The sequence below is a fragment of the Sinohyriopsis cumingii genome, unplaced genomic scaffold, assembly GCF_028554795.1.
Source record: "Sinohyriopsis cumingii isolate HCF-2022 unplaced genomic scaffold, ASM2855479v2 utg003096l, whole genome shotgun sequence".
Taxonomy (NCBI): Eukaryota; Metazoa; Mollusca; class Bivalvia; order Unionida; family Unionidae; genus Sinohyriopsis; species Sinohyriopsis cumingii.
The window spans coordinates 208,122-225,086 of NW_028316397.1; the positions used below are offsets into that span (position 1 = coordinate 208,122).

A 16,965-nucleotide genomic window follows, 5' to 3' on the forward strand; every position below is an offset into this window, starting at 1 on the left:
CAAGATTACTGTATCTTCAATTTAATCTAACATGTACATTAAATCAGTGACTATGATAATAATGTCTGTTAAAACCAGTCTGCAAATTTAAATATACCTCCATCAAATCAATAAAACTTAATACAAGTGTGTATATTGCACTCACTGATACAACTCTTCCTCTCTTACACATGCAAACAGTCTAATATCAAAATCAGTAGAAACAGAGCTTATGGTAAATAAAATTGATTACATCAAAATTTCAATACAGAAAACTTATGCCATAATAAATGAATATGGAGAGATCAGGCACCTAAAACTAATTTCATTACTAATTATTAGCTCACCTATGACTAAAACACACAGGCCTGCAGTTTTGCTATGCCATCCAGTGTAATGAGGCATGTAAACTGGTCTTTACACATGTTAAGCAGTTGCCCAAACTCAGATATCAAAAGACAATTGGCTTTTTTAAGAAGCCTTTGATTAATGGAAAATGACAAGACACTTTTTGGGGCTATTGTTAGCAACATGCGAACCAAAATGTCATCTGCCTTTTACACATCAAGATTTGTATACATCAAAAAAATGCCTGAAATATCCACTCTTCTACAATAAACCTTAAATACTGCTTTGTGATGCTATGATATTTTGTGATAAATGTGAAATGCAATGTATTTTACCCTGAATGACCATGACCTTATAATACAATATGCACATTGTATCTCTACCTGGGGATAATGTTTTTCAAGCTCCTTAGACAGCTTTGATTCAAAGTCTTAAAATAACAACTAACAATTACATATCATATCTTACACTCTGGATTAATGATATTCTCATCAAAGATGCTTCACTTATACCTAATAATCCTTTGGATCTGAGTTCACCTGACTCTTCTGACTACACAACTACTTTTTCCACTATCCTGTAATTGAATTGTTTGGACTCTCTCCTTTACAGTAAAAAAAACCTTTGAATCTACTATATTACCTCGTTATCATCAATCCCTTTTTCCCAGCTGAGTATGTGATTGATGATCATTCAAAATATTTGTATACCAAGAACACTATTTTAAATTAAATCACATATATGTCAACACATTTCTTTTTTTGTTTTTCAATGTCATTTTCCATCAACTAATTTTATCCTTGGTTTCAAAATGAATTTATATGCAACAAACTAGCTGACTCTGAATTTATGCATTTATTTGGTACTCTTTTATTTATATATTTTAGCCATTTCTCTACTTATCTGCCACCTCGACTTTCTTATAAGTAGGTATAATTTCAATTATTCTAACAAGTGTTACAATATGATCATTAGTTAAAATTTGTGTTGACACCATTACTATCATATTAAAGACCTTCATGACAAATAGGTAAATTAATTAGGGATGAGAGATAAAGTTTCATGATTTGAAACATTTAATAGCTCTGCATGTATATTAAGTTTTTCTCTACCTGTGCATGTACATATCTGTGTGTGTGTGTGTTTGTGTGTGTGATCCATATATTTGTATCGACAAGAAAAAACACTGAACTCTAATGAAAAGTAAATGAAGGAAGCTGACACTACAATTCTGATAACCATGACACAATTTCTCAGATATACAGCCCTGCCTTTGTTCATAATTTGAAACTGACACGTGCAATCTCAGTATGTAAGAATGTAAAAGATAACATTAATAAGCAAATACAAAACCCAAGTCAGGATGAAATTATGCTAATTAAAATGCAAGTCAAAATTACTTTAAATTTAGTTCTTGTTCCATGATTTTGTATAGTTTCATGATTTTAAACATACAATAGTATTTCGTTTATATTATACATTTATTTCCATGCAGTGGTACATGTGTTTGTGCTGGGTTTTATCTCTCCTTTGATGTATTTTTGTTGAAATGCCATTAGAACATGCTGATAAAATCTTGTACAATAACTCTGCAATTATAACAGGTATGCACATGTCATTGCATGCCAATATGATATTTGCTGTGACTGTCTGCATTTTTTAAAATTAATTTCTTTCTATGTGGGAGGCCAGTATGTCCTATCACAGCTTTACTACTAAGAAAATGTATCTATAATGTTTCTGTAAACTAGCGTTTTCATTTTTATCCTAATGCATCAGCAACAAACATGAGAGGCAATGATCATGGTAAATGAATTTCATTTCTGATCCATGGGTCCAAAGGTTGCCTCTAACTGGAGGAGCTTTATTACTGTGGCAATTGTGAAATACAATATGGTGTCAAGGCAAAATAAAATTAATTTGGATATGTTATGTAAAGGCAACACATTTAATAAAAAACTTCAAAACTTAAACTCATAATTTAATTTAGTTCTTTGTAAATGTCCATGTCATCACATCTACATTAAACAGTTGTGATTTAAATTCTTTTGTTACACTACATAGCATATTTGTAGTTAACCCCAACCCCCATAAACTTGAATTGTAAAACCTAAGTCACGAAAACAACATTTATGAATTTAAAGTAATGACAGAGTTAGTTTACTTGCCTTCATACAACTTATCTGAGAATCCACAATGAATCAAAACTCACTAATCTGACAACACATCCTTAATGGGCACCCAATAAATAGTTTAAAAAATTCTTGAACAGCTAAAGTCATATTGCCAATTCTACTTACATAATGCTTAAATTGTGAAGCAAACATTTTATTGACAATATGTTCAGGCACCATATTATGAATAAAAAGTGTAAAACAGGGATTCAATCGGGATATGGTATGAATGGGATTTGATCACTCACTAAAATGTGTAAGAAAAAAACTAAGTTCTTTAAATAATAGAGTATTACTTCCACTGTTAAAGTAGATGATGACTATGTGAACTTCTCAAGTATATGTTTATATATGGGTCATTCAAATCAAATGCATAATGAGAGCAGTTCATGGAAATACTCAAATGCCACAGTAATAGGCATGAGAGTAATAATAAATCACAGTATATGTTGCAAGTAATCAAATGTTTTATTGATTCAGAGACTACTTTTGTTTGTACTACTTTTTTTTAAAATACTGATCATGGATAAATTAACCTGCTTGCTTCATTTCCTAAGGAATTGATGCTGTTTTATTAACGAGGTCTTTTTGTTGTTGGTTAGGTCCACTCCCATTAAATGCACTCGAAGACATCCCCATTGAAGGGCACCAGCAGTGTAAAGTGATCAAAACCTCAGTGTCTAATCTGTGTGAGATGATTTTGGTTCCAAATTTTATATTTTGCATCTTATTACAGCAGAACTATTTATAAGTCATAAATTCCACAAAATAAAAAAACTAAATGTTAAAACAATGAATTCATAGACAAATGTATAAATCTATATTTCTAATTAAATTGACCACCCCTCTTAACTGAAGCTAATGGAAAGAGTAGTAGCAGTCGTAATAGCATAGCTGCCAACCTTCCAGGCTCACAATTAGTGAAAATAGGGATAAAAAATCGTGAATTTGGACGTGAATTAGTGAAAAATACCATGACAATAACTCCATCCACTCTGACTGTCAATACTACACTATATCAAGTTCGCAATATAAAACTAAATCACTACATATATGCAGAAATATTTATTTATCAAGACATGATACTGTGGCAGATTTGAACTTCCTCAACTGCTTTAATTGATCGTAAATTTGTTTTCTAAACAGTTCAGACTTCTTGCCTGCTGGTTGATCTTGGTGACTAAAATTGCTGACAAATTTTCTGCAGCTAAGGAGGCCCTAAAGTCTGTCTTATTTTTCCTCACTAGAAAAATACTCTTTCGCTGTCACTGTTGCTGTGAGGAATGCACAGGAGCTGCAGCACTTTTGGTTCTTCCACAGGAAAATTTGGAAGTGATTTTAAAGTCTGGGAACATTTGTCAGAACAAATGTTTAGCATGGTCTCCAGCTGATAAAGGTAGAATGTGTTCGAAAAGAAAACTCACAAATAATGCTTCAGCGTTGGTAGCCTGCAGGTCTTCCGCTGATGGCTTAAAATATTCCAGAGCTGAAATCTGCTAATTCTTAATTTTCCCAACTTCTACGTGTTTTTTGCAACCGAAATGCTTCTACACATCATCTCTGCGATGGCACACTGAATGCAAAAAGCATGATGAATATCAATGTTTAATGGCAGAATGCACGGCCAATTTTTGATATATTCCAAATTAAACTTCACTTTTTGAGAAATACATTTCTTTTTCCTTGGTGGTGAAGACATTTTCAAAATCTTACATGCGATGCCGAACGGTAACTCAAATCAGTGTTGGTGATGCATACAAGGAGCAAAATTCCTGTTAGGCCACAGTTTCTCTCAAAAGCATTTGTAAAACTACTCTTATACATATAGATTAAAATAGGCTAAAATGCTTGCTACCGGGTCAACTGTACTAATGGGCTGTAGATCTACTAATATTGTGACCAGCAGTACCGGACCGTTTCGGCAACTGCGAATATCACGACTAGCGCTTAACGGGAAATCGGTTATTTATTAAAGATTTAAAATAATTGAGGATTGAAAAATACGTGAATTTTTGGCTTGTGGCATGAATCTGTGAATCGCTGAAAGTTGTGAAACTCGCACCAAATTTGTGAGGGTTGGCAACTATGTAATAGTAGTAGTATAGGGTTTAACAACAAATCAACACAATACTGGCTATATGATGCAAATTAAAAGTAATGTTCTAAAAATTTAAATATAAAGAATTGCAAATAAACCAGGAAGATAAAGCCTTCCAATTAAGCACAAATGTAAGTTACTTCATTCGAAATTTTAAAAGCTACAAATGTAAAAAAAAATTGAAGTGTATATAAAAAAATATAAAATAAATATGCAATATCCTTAAAATATATCATTAACAATTTTTATATAAACTTTATTCCCTCAAAAAGTCCTAGATTTTTTCAGGTGGTACATTATTTGAAAGGTTTTTCATTCAGTTTACATGAATTTTTTTATCTCATGGTGTGAAAGTCGACACAACAAGAATGTGTTTCAGTGCCAGTGGACATATAGAGTATTCACTCTGCTCACCCTGTTGGAGATCAACATGTCTGATAATGCTTTACACAATACCACTTCATCCCTGTGATTTTGTTATATATGAGATACACATCTGATAATGCTTTACACAATACCACTTCATCTCTGTGATTTTGTTATATATGAGATACACGTCTGATAATGCCTTACACAATATCACTTCATCCCTGTGATTTTGTTATATATGAGATACATGTCTGATAATGCTTTACACAATATCACTTCATCTCTGTGATTTTGTTATATACAAGATACACATCTGATAATGCTTTACACAATATCACTTCATCCCTGTGATTTTGTTATATATGAGATACACATCTGATAATGCTTTACACAATACCACTTCATCTCTGTGATTTTGTTATATATGAGATACACGTCTGATAATGCTTTACACAATATCACTTCATCCCTGTGATTTTGTTATATATGAGATACACGTCTGATAATGCTTTACACAATATCACTTCATCCCTGTGATTTTGTTATATATGAGATACACGTCTGATAATGCCTTACACAATACCACTTCATCTCTGTGATTTTGTTATATACAAGATACACGTCTGATAATGCTTTACACAATATCACTTCATTCCTGTGATTTTGTTATATATGAGATATATGTCTGATAATGCTTTATACAATACCACTTCATCTCTGTGATTTTGTTATATATGAGATACACGTCTGATAATGCCTTACACAATATCACTTCATCCCTGTGATTTTGTTATATATGAGATACATGTCTGATAATGCTTTACACAATACCACTTCATCTCTGTGATTTTGTTATATATGAGATACACGTCTGATAATGCCTTACACAATATCACTTCATCCCTGTGATTTTGTTATATATGAGATACATGTCTGATAATGCTTTACACAATACCACTTCGTCCCTGTGATTTTGTTATATATGAGATACATGTCTGATAATGCCTTACACAATACCACTTCATCCCTGTGATTTTGTTATATATGAGATACATGTCTGATAATGCCTTACACAATATCACTTCATCTCTGTGATTTTGTTATATATGAGATACATGTCTGATAATGCCTTACACAATATCACTTCATCCCTGTGATTTTGTTATATATGAGATACATGTCTGATAATGCCTTACACAATACCACTTCATCCCTGTGATTTTGTTATATATGAGATACATGTCTGATAATGCCTTACACAATACCACTTCATCCCTGTGATTTTGTTATATATGAGATACATGTCTGATAATGCCTTACACAATATCACTTCATCTCTGTGATTTTGTTATATATGAGATACATGTCTGATAATGCCTTACACAATATCACTTCATTCCTGTGATTTTGTTATATATGAGATACATGTCTGATAATGCCTTGCACAATACCACTTCATCTCTGTGATTTTGTTATATACGAGATACACGTCTGATAATGCCTTACACAATATCACTTCATCCCTGTGATTTTGTTATATACGAGATACACGTCTGATAATGCCTTACACAATATCACTTCATCCCTGTGATTTTGTTATATACAAGATACACGTCTGATAATGCTTTACACAATACCACTTCATCCCTGTGATTTTGGTATAGACGAGATAAACATGTCTGATAATGCTTTACACAATACCTATTCATCCCTGTGATTTTGTTCTATGTAAGGAATGTCCCTCTCCAAAGATGGGTCTGATCCATTCAACATTGTTTGTGAAGCTTTCATTGTAAATATTTTGCCAATTATGAAGAACATGCTGAATAATATCAGGTCATCTGGAAACAGGTAACTGCAGGGTAGATTTGGCTGCTTTATCTACTCTTTCATTATCCTTTATACCAATGAGACCAGGCAGCCAACAAACAGAACAGAATAGTTTTTCCAGATCTTATGAGTAATCATGTTTCTGCAAGACTTGGGATATTAAATAGTTCTTAAATTTACACCTTTGCAAAGTTTTAAATGTTACAGATAAATGCGTTTTGGAGGTTACAATGAGTATGGCTGTAATTTCACTAATGGAAAGGATTACAAACAGACTAAATTTAATTTAAATCTGTCTACAAGGACCTGAAAGTGTGCAAGAATGAAATGTAATGGCAAACTTAATTTTTAAGCACTTTGCAATAGTGACCTCAAAATTATGGGGCTAAGATTTTTCTGTTGTTAAGAGTAATTCACATAACAAATTTAACTTAAATCTTTCTGTACTGTTTGTGAATGAAAAACAATAGCAAACTTTTTGGTGAAGTTACCTTGATCATCTTGCCTCTGACCCCATTATCAATGGGTTTTATGTTAAACAAAACACACATACCCAAGTTCAATTAAATCTGCCTAGTAAAATTTAACTTATATGCATAAACGAAATGCAATGGAAAAATATATTTTTATTATTTACAATAACCTTCAGATTAGTGAAGCCAAAACGTATAAGCTACTTAGCTTTGCTTTTGAGTAGCATGCGTCAAATTTTGTCAAACTTTGTAAACCAGAATCTAAGTTGCTATGCAAAATGTAGACACATCTAATCTATCAATTCACTAAGAAGGATAGCTAAAAACAACCATCATTCCCACAAAGACAAAACACTTGAATTTAACTTTGCCATATCCATGTATGTTATATACTTTACATGGAATAGGTAAATTAAAGTCTATTATGTTATGAACTTAATCCTTCCTCAGATTAGCAACTTCTTCAAATTTTTGGGCCAGTCCTTTGAGTTTTATCTCTGCCTCCATTTGTTTTAGCTCTTCCTCAAAAGATGTGTGCTCTGCAGAGAGAAGCCCAAACAGCTTGTCCAGCTTGGTCAAATCTGGACGATTTCTTTCAAACTTGAACTGGAGTGGCTTAAATCCCTCATCCTTCAATAGCCTCACCATGGTACCCTCATGATGTTGACTTCCAAGGAAGGACACAAATACTAGTTTTGCTGGGTACACCTCTTCATGATACCTCTTGTACAACTGGCAGAAGCTAATGAGGAATAAATAAGTATTAATATTACAAGATACTAAAAATGAGACAAAACTTGCATGTCAAACATTTTAGAATATTATCAAAGGCATGAGATTCAATAAAGTACTACAAAAACTAAAGTGATAAAGATGGAGAAAAGTTTAGAAGTGTGCAGGAAAGCAACATGATCCCCACAATGTTCTCAGTTATCACTATCCCTACTATTATACATAAATACATAAAATATATACTCTCTTACAATTTGGAATCCAACTGCAAACTACACAGACCCAAATACGGGTCTATGCAATTTGTTAGGAGTAATCAGTAGAACAAACAACATTTACCATGATCTGTCAGCACATTATGCAGTGGCAGATCAGAGTCTATATTTGCAGCTGGACCAGAGTTATTATAAGTGAGTATATACAGTACTTGTTCCAACTCCCTTAGGTTCACATCCAGAATAAGGGTAATAATTCTAAAACCACTGTACACATATATAGACCACCCCAAACCAAATCCTAACTTGCCTTTATCTCAGAGGGTTTAGAGGTAGTTGCCTAACAATGATGATTCATTATTCTTATCAATTTATTTTTAAATAATTGTGAATTCATTGTGATCCTATGATCATCTTCAGAAGAGAAGAGAAGAATGGCTATCTCATTTATAATAGAAGGCACATTTATGATATTTCATTTTTAATAGAAGAACACATTTAAGATGTCTCATTTTTAAGACAGTGCACATTTATGATATTTCATTTTTTATATATAGAACACATTTACAATATCTCATTTTTAATATGGTGCGCATTTATAACATTTCATTTTTAATATACAGAAAACATTTAAGATATCTCATTTTTCATACAGTGCACATTTATGATATTTCATTTTTAACATACAGAACACATTTAAGATATCTCATTTTTAATACAGTGCACTTTGTGAAATTTCATTTGTAATAGAACACATTTAAGATCTCATTTTTCATACAGACTAGTGCACATTTACGTCATTTTTAATATATAGAACACATTTAAGATATCTCATTTTTAATACAGTGCACATTTATGACATTTCATTTTTAATATATAGAACACACTTAAGATATCTCATTTTTAGTACAGTGCACATTTATGACATTTAATTTTTAATATAGAGCACATTTATGATATCTCATTTTTAACATATATTTTATTTTTAAAAATAAGCACATCTATAAACCAATTTACTTTTTGCATATTGTGTTATTATTAGTTTAAACTATCATATGACAAAATGTCATGGTGGGCAATGCATGCCACTATGTGTTAAATATCATCAAGAACAAAGGCTAAATATCTAATTAAAAGTGAGTTTTTCAGCATTCCACTAGCATTTTTGTCGCAAGACCTCGTGTCATCAGCACATGCATATATCATATGGGGTGTTAGTTTAAACTCTTGTTTTTACTGTAACACTTTATGGCAGGGATAAAACTATTCCTGAAAGTATAGGACCATTGAGAGAGCAAGTGAACCAAGTCTTTTGCTCAGTGGGGCAGTTCCTTCAATAACAGTAGGACTGAGTTTTGTACAATGACCCCAGTAGCCTTCAAATAATACATTCATGATCTGCCAAAATAACTGACTTATACCATTACCCTAGTCAGGAAGATTTTGAACCTTGGTACATGTAAAACAGTCACTTCATGGTCTTCTGTGCAAGATGAGTGCCCAGAATTGAGTTCTGAGAGTGCAGAAATTGTAATTTGTAAATGCCATGCCTGAGATTATTCTTATATTTATGACGTACTTGTAATTATATTTAACCATTTCTCCATTCTCCCCACTCTCCTGATGTTCTATAGTTCCATTTTCTTCCTCATCTGTCACAACAATGAATGTCTTAATGATTTTCCTGTCTTTAAAGTATGGATACAGACTGGCTGCTGGAGCTGTCCCTCCTCCTGCCTTTGTATCTATTGCCAGCTGAAGGACCTGGAAATTTCAGTTACAATGAATGTAGAGAGTTATAGATATTCAAAAATCACATTCAATTTTTCTATCAGCATGTGCATAAAGCTGCCTATTAAGATACAGAATGTGATTTTTCAATATCAGTTATTGTGCCATTGGTGAGAAGAAAATTTGATACAGGAAAAATAGTGATAATATTTTCAAGATGGCATCTATATTAGAAATCCGAGGGGTGCTATTTTTATTTAGTATCAAACAAGGCCTTGGTATCAAAAGTGTGTGCAAAGTTACATTAAAGTCCTTACAAGCAGTTTAGGAGTAAGCAATTATAAAACTGTGTAACTGGATGCATGACAGCATTGCATAAGCTCCTCTGTGCTAAGTAAGATGTACAGATGGGATCCAACTTTCTACTGATGCAAGTTAAAGTGACGTTAGATATAACATGTACCACTGTCCCCAGTCCACAGAGCAATAAAAGTAAATAGATTTAGCATGCCATTTTTCTTCTATTAAAAAAAATATGTGAATGGTGTGGAGTTGTCTTCAAGAATGATACAAAATGGTTGAAAATGACCCAGCTGTATCAGAGTGATGATGTAACAAGACAAAGAGTACTTTTAATAAGCTATTGTGAAAGAAAATTCCTTATTGTGGATATAAGTATGGACAGAAATATTTCAATTTCCTATATTTTGATTATTAAACCAATACAATAGTCATCCAAAGGAACTGATGTTCTATTGGCTAAAGGGAATTTCCTGAAATGATAAGACCAATCCTTTAGACTACTGAGTGTTGAAACTATCTAGAGGTCATATTGGACATTGAACAGACACTATTTTCATTTAAAACCAACTATAAATCATAACCTTTTTTTTGGTGAAAACGTCTTCTTGACATGATCTATTCAGAAGAAGCAGCAATAACAAGATTTTCAAAAGGGTTGCCATGGTAGTCAAACTGGATGTAAGATTGGCACCATTTCCATTCAGGACAACTAAATATCCTAAGGAGTCTTGGAGAAAACATTACCTTCCATTCAAGAAGTATAGTTTTTTGATTGTTTTTAATGGCAATTTTAACACATAATTGTCTCTATCATGCCACAGAAATGAGAATTAAGTGACATTCTCATGGACATGCCAAGGTAGCGATAATAAGATTTTCATGATGGCTGTCAGGTGGCCACCAACTAGACACTATCCAAAGTTTTCGGCTGAAAACCTCATGTCGATATGACTTTCTGTTTATGTGAAATAGCATTATCAAGATTTTTCATAATGGCAGCCATTTCGAATAACAGACTGGTGCCATTTTCTATTAGGATCAACTAGACATTATAAGAAGACCATCCGTTCATAAATAGCAGAGAAAAGATCTTCAACATGGTCACCATGGTAGCAAAACTGGATGTAAGATCAGCACTATTTTCCTTTTTCGAGCCTAATCATTATTATAAATATTTTACAGAAAGAAACCATGTTGATATGAGCATCCATTGAGGATGAGTAGCAATACGATTTTCAAAATGCTTACCATCACCATACTGGATATCTGATTCGTACTATTTCATTTTGGACTGGTATTTCATTTTGGACCGTCACAGCATTGTAAGAAATCTTTCACTAAAAAGCACTTGTTGATTCAATCTTTTCACAAGCAATAGTAATAAAAGTATTAAAAAAATGGCTCTCATGGTGGCCATATCTGGAATCCAAGAGGTACCATTTTCATTTTGGACCAATGAGACTTTGGGATGAAGGTATATATAAAGTCTGGTCACAATACTCCCAAAAATTTAGGAGCAGTAGCTAAAATAAACTCATGTTTACTGATTACAGACACCGCATGCCTGACAAGAGTACAGCTGAGAGACTATTGTAAATTTTCCTCTAGTCGAAGACCAACAGAGCTAAAAAACTAAGTGCAAAAAAGAGATTTAAGAAAGCCCTTATCTTCAGGTTCAAAATTAAGTAACATCTGCAACTTACAATTTTTTTGAACTTTTCTAAGACGTAATATAAATTTTATTACATCAAATTGTGTTATCATGTCCCATTCTAACTTTTAGTTTCAAGGTAATGCAAGAAATCTCTACAACTGTGGGAATCAAGTGACCCTTACCTCTTCTACAGTTTTGGGCAGGAATAGCGCATTGCGGGTCATGGTGTTGAAGAAAACAAGTTCAGCTGATGTAATTGCCGTCAGGATTCCAGCTATTATGGTACTGGTTTTGATGGCAATCTCCATGGACCCAGAGGCATCCCCCATAATAACAATCGGAGACTCCAGAGTAAGACTGCAAAAGAATGAGTTGAAACATAAATGAGGATTCAAATTCAAATAAATTCCTCATGAAAAGGGTGAATGCCCACTTAATTAGCATTGTTTTTAAAATCTTGATTCTTCTTCTTGAAAAATAACACAATGAATTAGCATGGTTATTTAAAATCTTGAACCTTCTTCTTGAAAAAATAACGATTAAGAACTTTTGAGTATTTAGGGGAAAAAAGCAACAAGAATTGGAAGAAAAAAGTTCATGTCGTTGTTGTTGTGGGTTTAACAATATTTTTCAGCACATAATAGGCCATATATGGTAACCAGTATAACTGGTAGAGAAAGAACCTGGGTAAAACACCATAAGAACCACCAACCCACAAGAAGCTACTGACAAGCTTTCTTGCATGGGTTATTTTTGAAAGACAATATTTCAAGTATATTAAATGAAACATTCAGTCTCTATGTGTGTGTGTGTGTGATCTGGATTTTTAATGTAGCTTTAACAATTTTTCAGTCATATCGCTATGATGTCTGCAGTGTAGCAGTTTATAGTGATGTCTAGCACTGGGGCATCATGCCGCAAAGATGTAGCATGATGTCCCACCCAGTCACATTATACTGACACCAGACCGACCAGTCCTAACACTAACCTCTTAATGCTGAGCACCAAGCGAGGCAGCTGTTAGTACCATTTTTGTAAGTCTTTGATATGACTCGGTTGGTGTGCCATAAGACTCAACAAAGCTACACCAATGGACGGGTCTGACCACACATCAGAAGTCAAACTAAGGTCAGAATGGGCAGAAACTAAATCATGCACCTTGCTTTGTTTCGCCTTATGCATGTCAAGTATCAAAGATGTGGAAAGGTATTTCTGACTTGGAATTTTCTAGTGTGGTTCTGCCTTGGCCATCAGACGTTGAAATCCAATGTCTTCAATAACAACAAATGGTTGCATATCTACTGCCATGAACTCTGCAATAGCTTTGTGCCAACTAACAGCTCTCAGGTCATCAAATGCAAATGGCTGCTTCCGGTCCAGCATGGCATCAATAATCAGAGTAACTGCTGAGGTTAACTGCACAGCATCCTTTTCTTTATTATCTGCCAGAAATAGGCCATGTTCGACAATGTGCTTGCAGTGCAAGTGCTGGACAAGATTTGATGTCATATAGTTTTTAGAATCCTTTCCACCTCTGGAAATGCATGCTTTGCAAAGTGTGCAGTTTGCTTTGGACTCCTTGACTGCATTTACTTTTAAGTAATTCCAGACTAAACTTAAGTGTTTTGAGTTTGACATTATACATAGGCTTGGTATTATATTTAACAGTGTACAATTGCTAGTCAAAATTAATAATCCAATTGATTCGCACTCTTGAAACAATGTTTTAAATCAAGTAAGTTACAACTAAGTTGTACACGTGGCTGGATGGATGCACACACTACACTTCAAGTTCAAGGCATGCGCTGAAGCAGCTCAACTGCTGAGGTATCCAGAATAACACTGCTGGTGCTGTCATGCCAATATCAATGCTGCATAATATTTGTATGTCAGCATTCAGCTGCTTCAGCGTGCAACCACTATTCGTTGACTAATAGCATTGCAAGACTGGTAAAGAACAGATTAACTATAGCGAGTCATAGTTTCGTAGTAGTTTGAAATTTCACTAGCTATCTAATCTGCCTAGATCTCTGCTAATGTGTGTGCTGGAAGTTCAACAGCCACACGAGGCCTCATTTGCTGCTGTGATTGGGATGAGTGCATGCATGGTATTGATAATTTGTTGTGTGCAGACAATCAGCAGTAGTTTACAGTAAGTGTGGTAAAAAGTATTTACTTTTAAGAATATATTGTCTATCAATTAACCCCCAAATCAAATGTTTATTCTTTAATTTCCACTATTTAATTCTGATTTAAAATTCAAGATATGTCAAGATAAATGTTATGATTGAATTTATATTTTGGAAATTTGGTTACATCAGCACCAATTATTTCTGCCAATAATGATTGTTCTAATAATCTGCCCGATTATGAGTATGGCTGATTAATCGGTACAGCTTTAATAATCTGTTTGCAAAGTTATTATATATATTTAATTTTCCTGTTTCCTTATTATTTCTACTCAGTAGCATTGCAGGACTGGTAAAGAACAGATTAACTATAGTGAGTCATAGTTTCGTAGTAGCTGGAAATATCACTATCTAATCTGCCTAGTAGCTATCTGCTACATGCAAACCCCTGGTGAGGAAAAAGTGTAATCCAAGTGGACAAAAAGAGTAATCTGAGCAGAAAAAGAGTAATCCACATATAACATGATAAAATTCAATAAGCATAATGTACAAAATTATTTATTTACCCCTCTGGTCTTTTAACATCAATTACTGCTTCAAGTTTCCATATCTAGCACTTTTAGCTTTAAAAAGCAACAGACTCTCATACTGCATTTCAAAACACTTTGTACCAGCTGAGACTATGAATGTTTTTGCATACCCGCAGAGCACTTAATTCTGGGTTACTGAGCCTGGATCTGAATTCAGTTTTATTTTTGTTAACAATACTGAACAATCTCTCACAGCATTAGAATGGTAATGAACCAATATTCCTTTCAGAACCTGACAATGAGGAAATTTATATCTTTCAGTTATTGGGTCTTTTAACTTGGAAATAAGGTGCCATTGCACATCAACTCTGTTCATTGAAGTACATTGTCAGGTAGAACACCAGCCTGATACTTCAGGAGCTCTCCTTCTAAGTTATTGGCAGCCTTTCCTGCAGCAAGGTGCATCAAAGAACAGAAACAACCTGATTTATACACTGATGGAGACATTTTTCAAACTATAGAATGCAACTCCTTTATGAATTCTAGTCATCACTTAAGCATTATCTGCTGAAAACCCCATACAGTTCTGCCAACTTACGTTTATTCAAAGCATTATCAAGCAAATCAAAAATGTTTTCTCCAGTGGAATCTACTGTTAATTCTGGTAATGAAAGAAGAGCATGCTGACTTTGATCTTTTTGCTGTCAAAATCTCTTACACAGACAAAGTACAACTTCTAGTCATCATAATAACTACCCCTGTCTGTGGCAATATTAAATGGCCCAATTTTCATGCCTTCTGCAATTTTAAGTGAAGTATTTTCTGCTAAGCAATATTTGATGGTTTTGTTCTTGCACATGCAATCCTGGAATCAGAAAACAGCCTTTTGAACAAAGGACCAACGTAGTCTTCTACCGCTAGGGGTAGTCCATGTTCTATTAAGAACTTGGTAAATAAAGCCTCTGCATTTATCAAATTCATGTCTACAATTGAGTTCTGCTGTAAAAAGAAGTTACCTTAGTACTGGAGTTAGTAAAACGAGCTAATTCAAGGTTTCTTTGTTCTACCACCATGAACAATATTAAAATCCTTTCCACACACCCAAATTTTGACCCTCATTGAATTCTGACCCGGTCGGGTCATTTTTCAAAGGCTGTGATCACATCAAAATCATTACTGAGGAAGAAAGTAACTGCTAAATTCAGTCCTTCAAAAACACCTTTGAAGCTACATCGCTCTCATTCTCAAGTCAGTGTCATACAGTCAAAACTTAATACTACACCTGCAATGGGCATGTCGCTGTCCTAGAATGGCACGCTGTAGTACGTAATTCATGTACTGTGTGTATGATTAGGATTTTTAAAGTAACTTTAACAATTTTTCAGTCATATCGCTACAATGTCTGTAGTGTGGCAGTTTATAGTGATGTCTAGTACTGGGGCATCATGCCGCAGACATGTAGCATGATGTCCCACCCAGTCACATTATCCTGACACCAGGCCAACCAGTCCAAACAACCTCTTAATGCTGAGCATCTAGCAAGGCAGCTGTTAGTACTATTTTTGTAAATCTTTGGTATGACTCAGCCGGGGTTCAAACCCAATTCATGTACTCATCTTTGAATTGGTTCTTCGTCTTTTTCTAATCCATCTGTGAAATTATTTGAATTTTTTTTTTGCTCTAACATGCGCATTGACTAGAATAAATCTGACGACTTTTAGCAGATATGAACCAGATATGAATTAAAACAAAGAATCTGCGCACAATGATTAAAATTTAGAAAACCAGTCTCTTCTCTCCTAACTAAGCCATAAAGCTGCTCTAAATAGAAACCAAGGGTCAAAAGTTTGAAAGTGAAACCAGCATGTTTCTTGGTAGTAGAGGCAGCTGCTATAAATAGAACATAATACTGATAGGAAAGTGCATGCTCCAGACAAGCGTACTCTTATGTCATAGTTATGTAGATGCTGTCTTGTCTAGAATACAGTATGTGAGATTAATGGGATGTCAATAAAAATGAGAAAACAAATTATTAATTTTGTTTGGAGGGGGATGTACAGAAAATGCGTAATCCGAATATGTTTACGTGTAAGGCATAATTTAGGGAAAAAAACGCAATGATTACGTCAAAAGCGTAATGGTTGGCATGAATGCTGCTAATGTGTATGCTGGAAGTTCAACAGCCACACAAAGCCTCATTGGCTGGTTGGCTGCTGTGACTGGGATGAGTGCATTAATAATATTGATAATTTGTTGTCTGCAGACAATCAGTGGAAGTTTACAGCAGGTGTGTTAAAAAGTATTTACTTTTAAGAATATATTGTCTTTTTAAAATTAACTCCCAAATCAAATGTTTATTACTTAATTTCCACTATAATGTTATGATTGAATTTATATTTT

The 16,965-nt window shown here is 33.9% G+C and overlaps 1 protein-coding gene across 3 annotated transcripts in view; it reads right to left on the bottom strand.

Moving 5' to 3' along the window:
* LOC149769877 (uncharacterized) overlaps positions 1–16,965 on the bottom strand; it is a 34,254-nt gene continuing 17,289 nt past the window's right edge. For all 3 annotated transcript variants that reach the window (XM_089949705.1, XM_089949702.1, XM_089949704.1), the window contains exons 7-9: positions 12,089–12,263; positions 9,798–9,982; positions 1–8,013 (exon numbers count right to left, since the gene is read on the bottom strand). In XM_089949705.1, the coding sequence (XP_089805831.1) occupies positions 7,707–8,013; positions 9,798–9,982; positions 12,089–12,263 (667 nt within the window). In that variant the 3' untranslated portion in view covers positions 1–7,706. The remainder of the gene's footprint in view (positions 8,014–9,797; positions 9,983–12,088; positions 12,264–16,965) is intronic.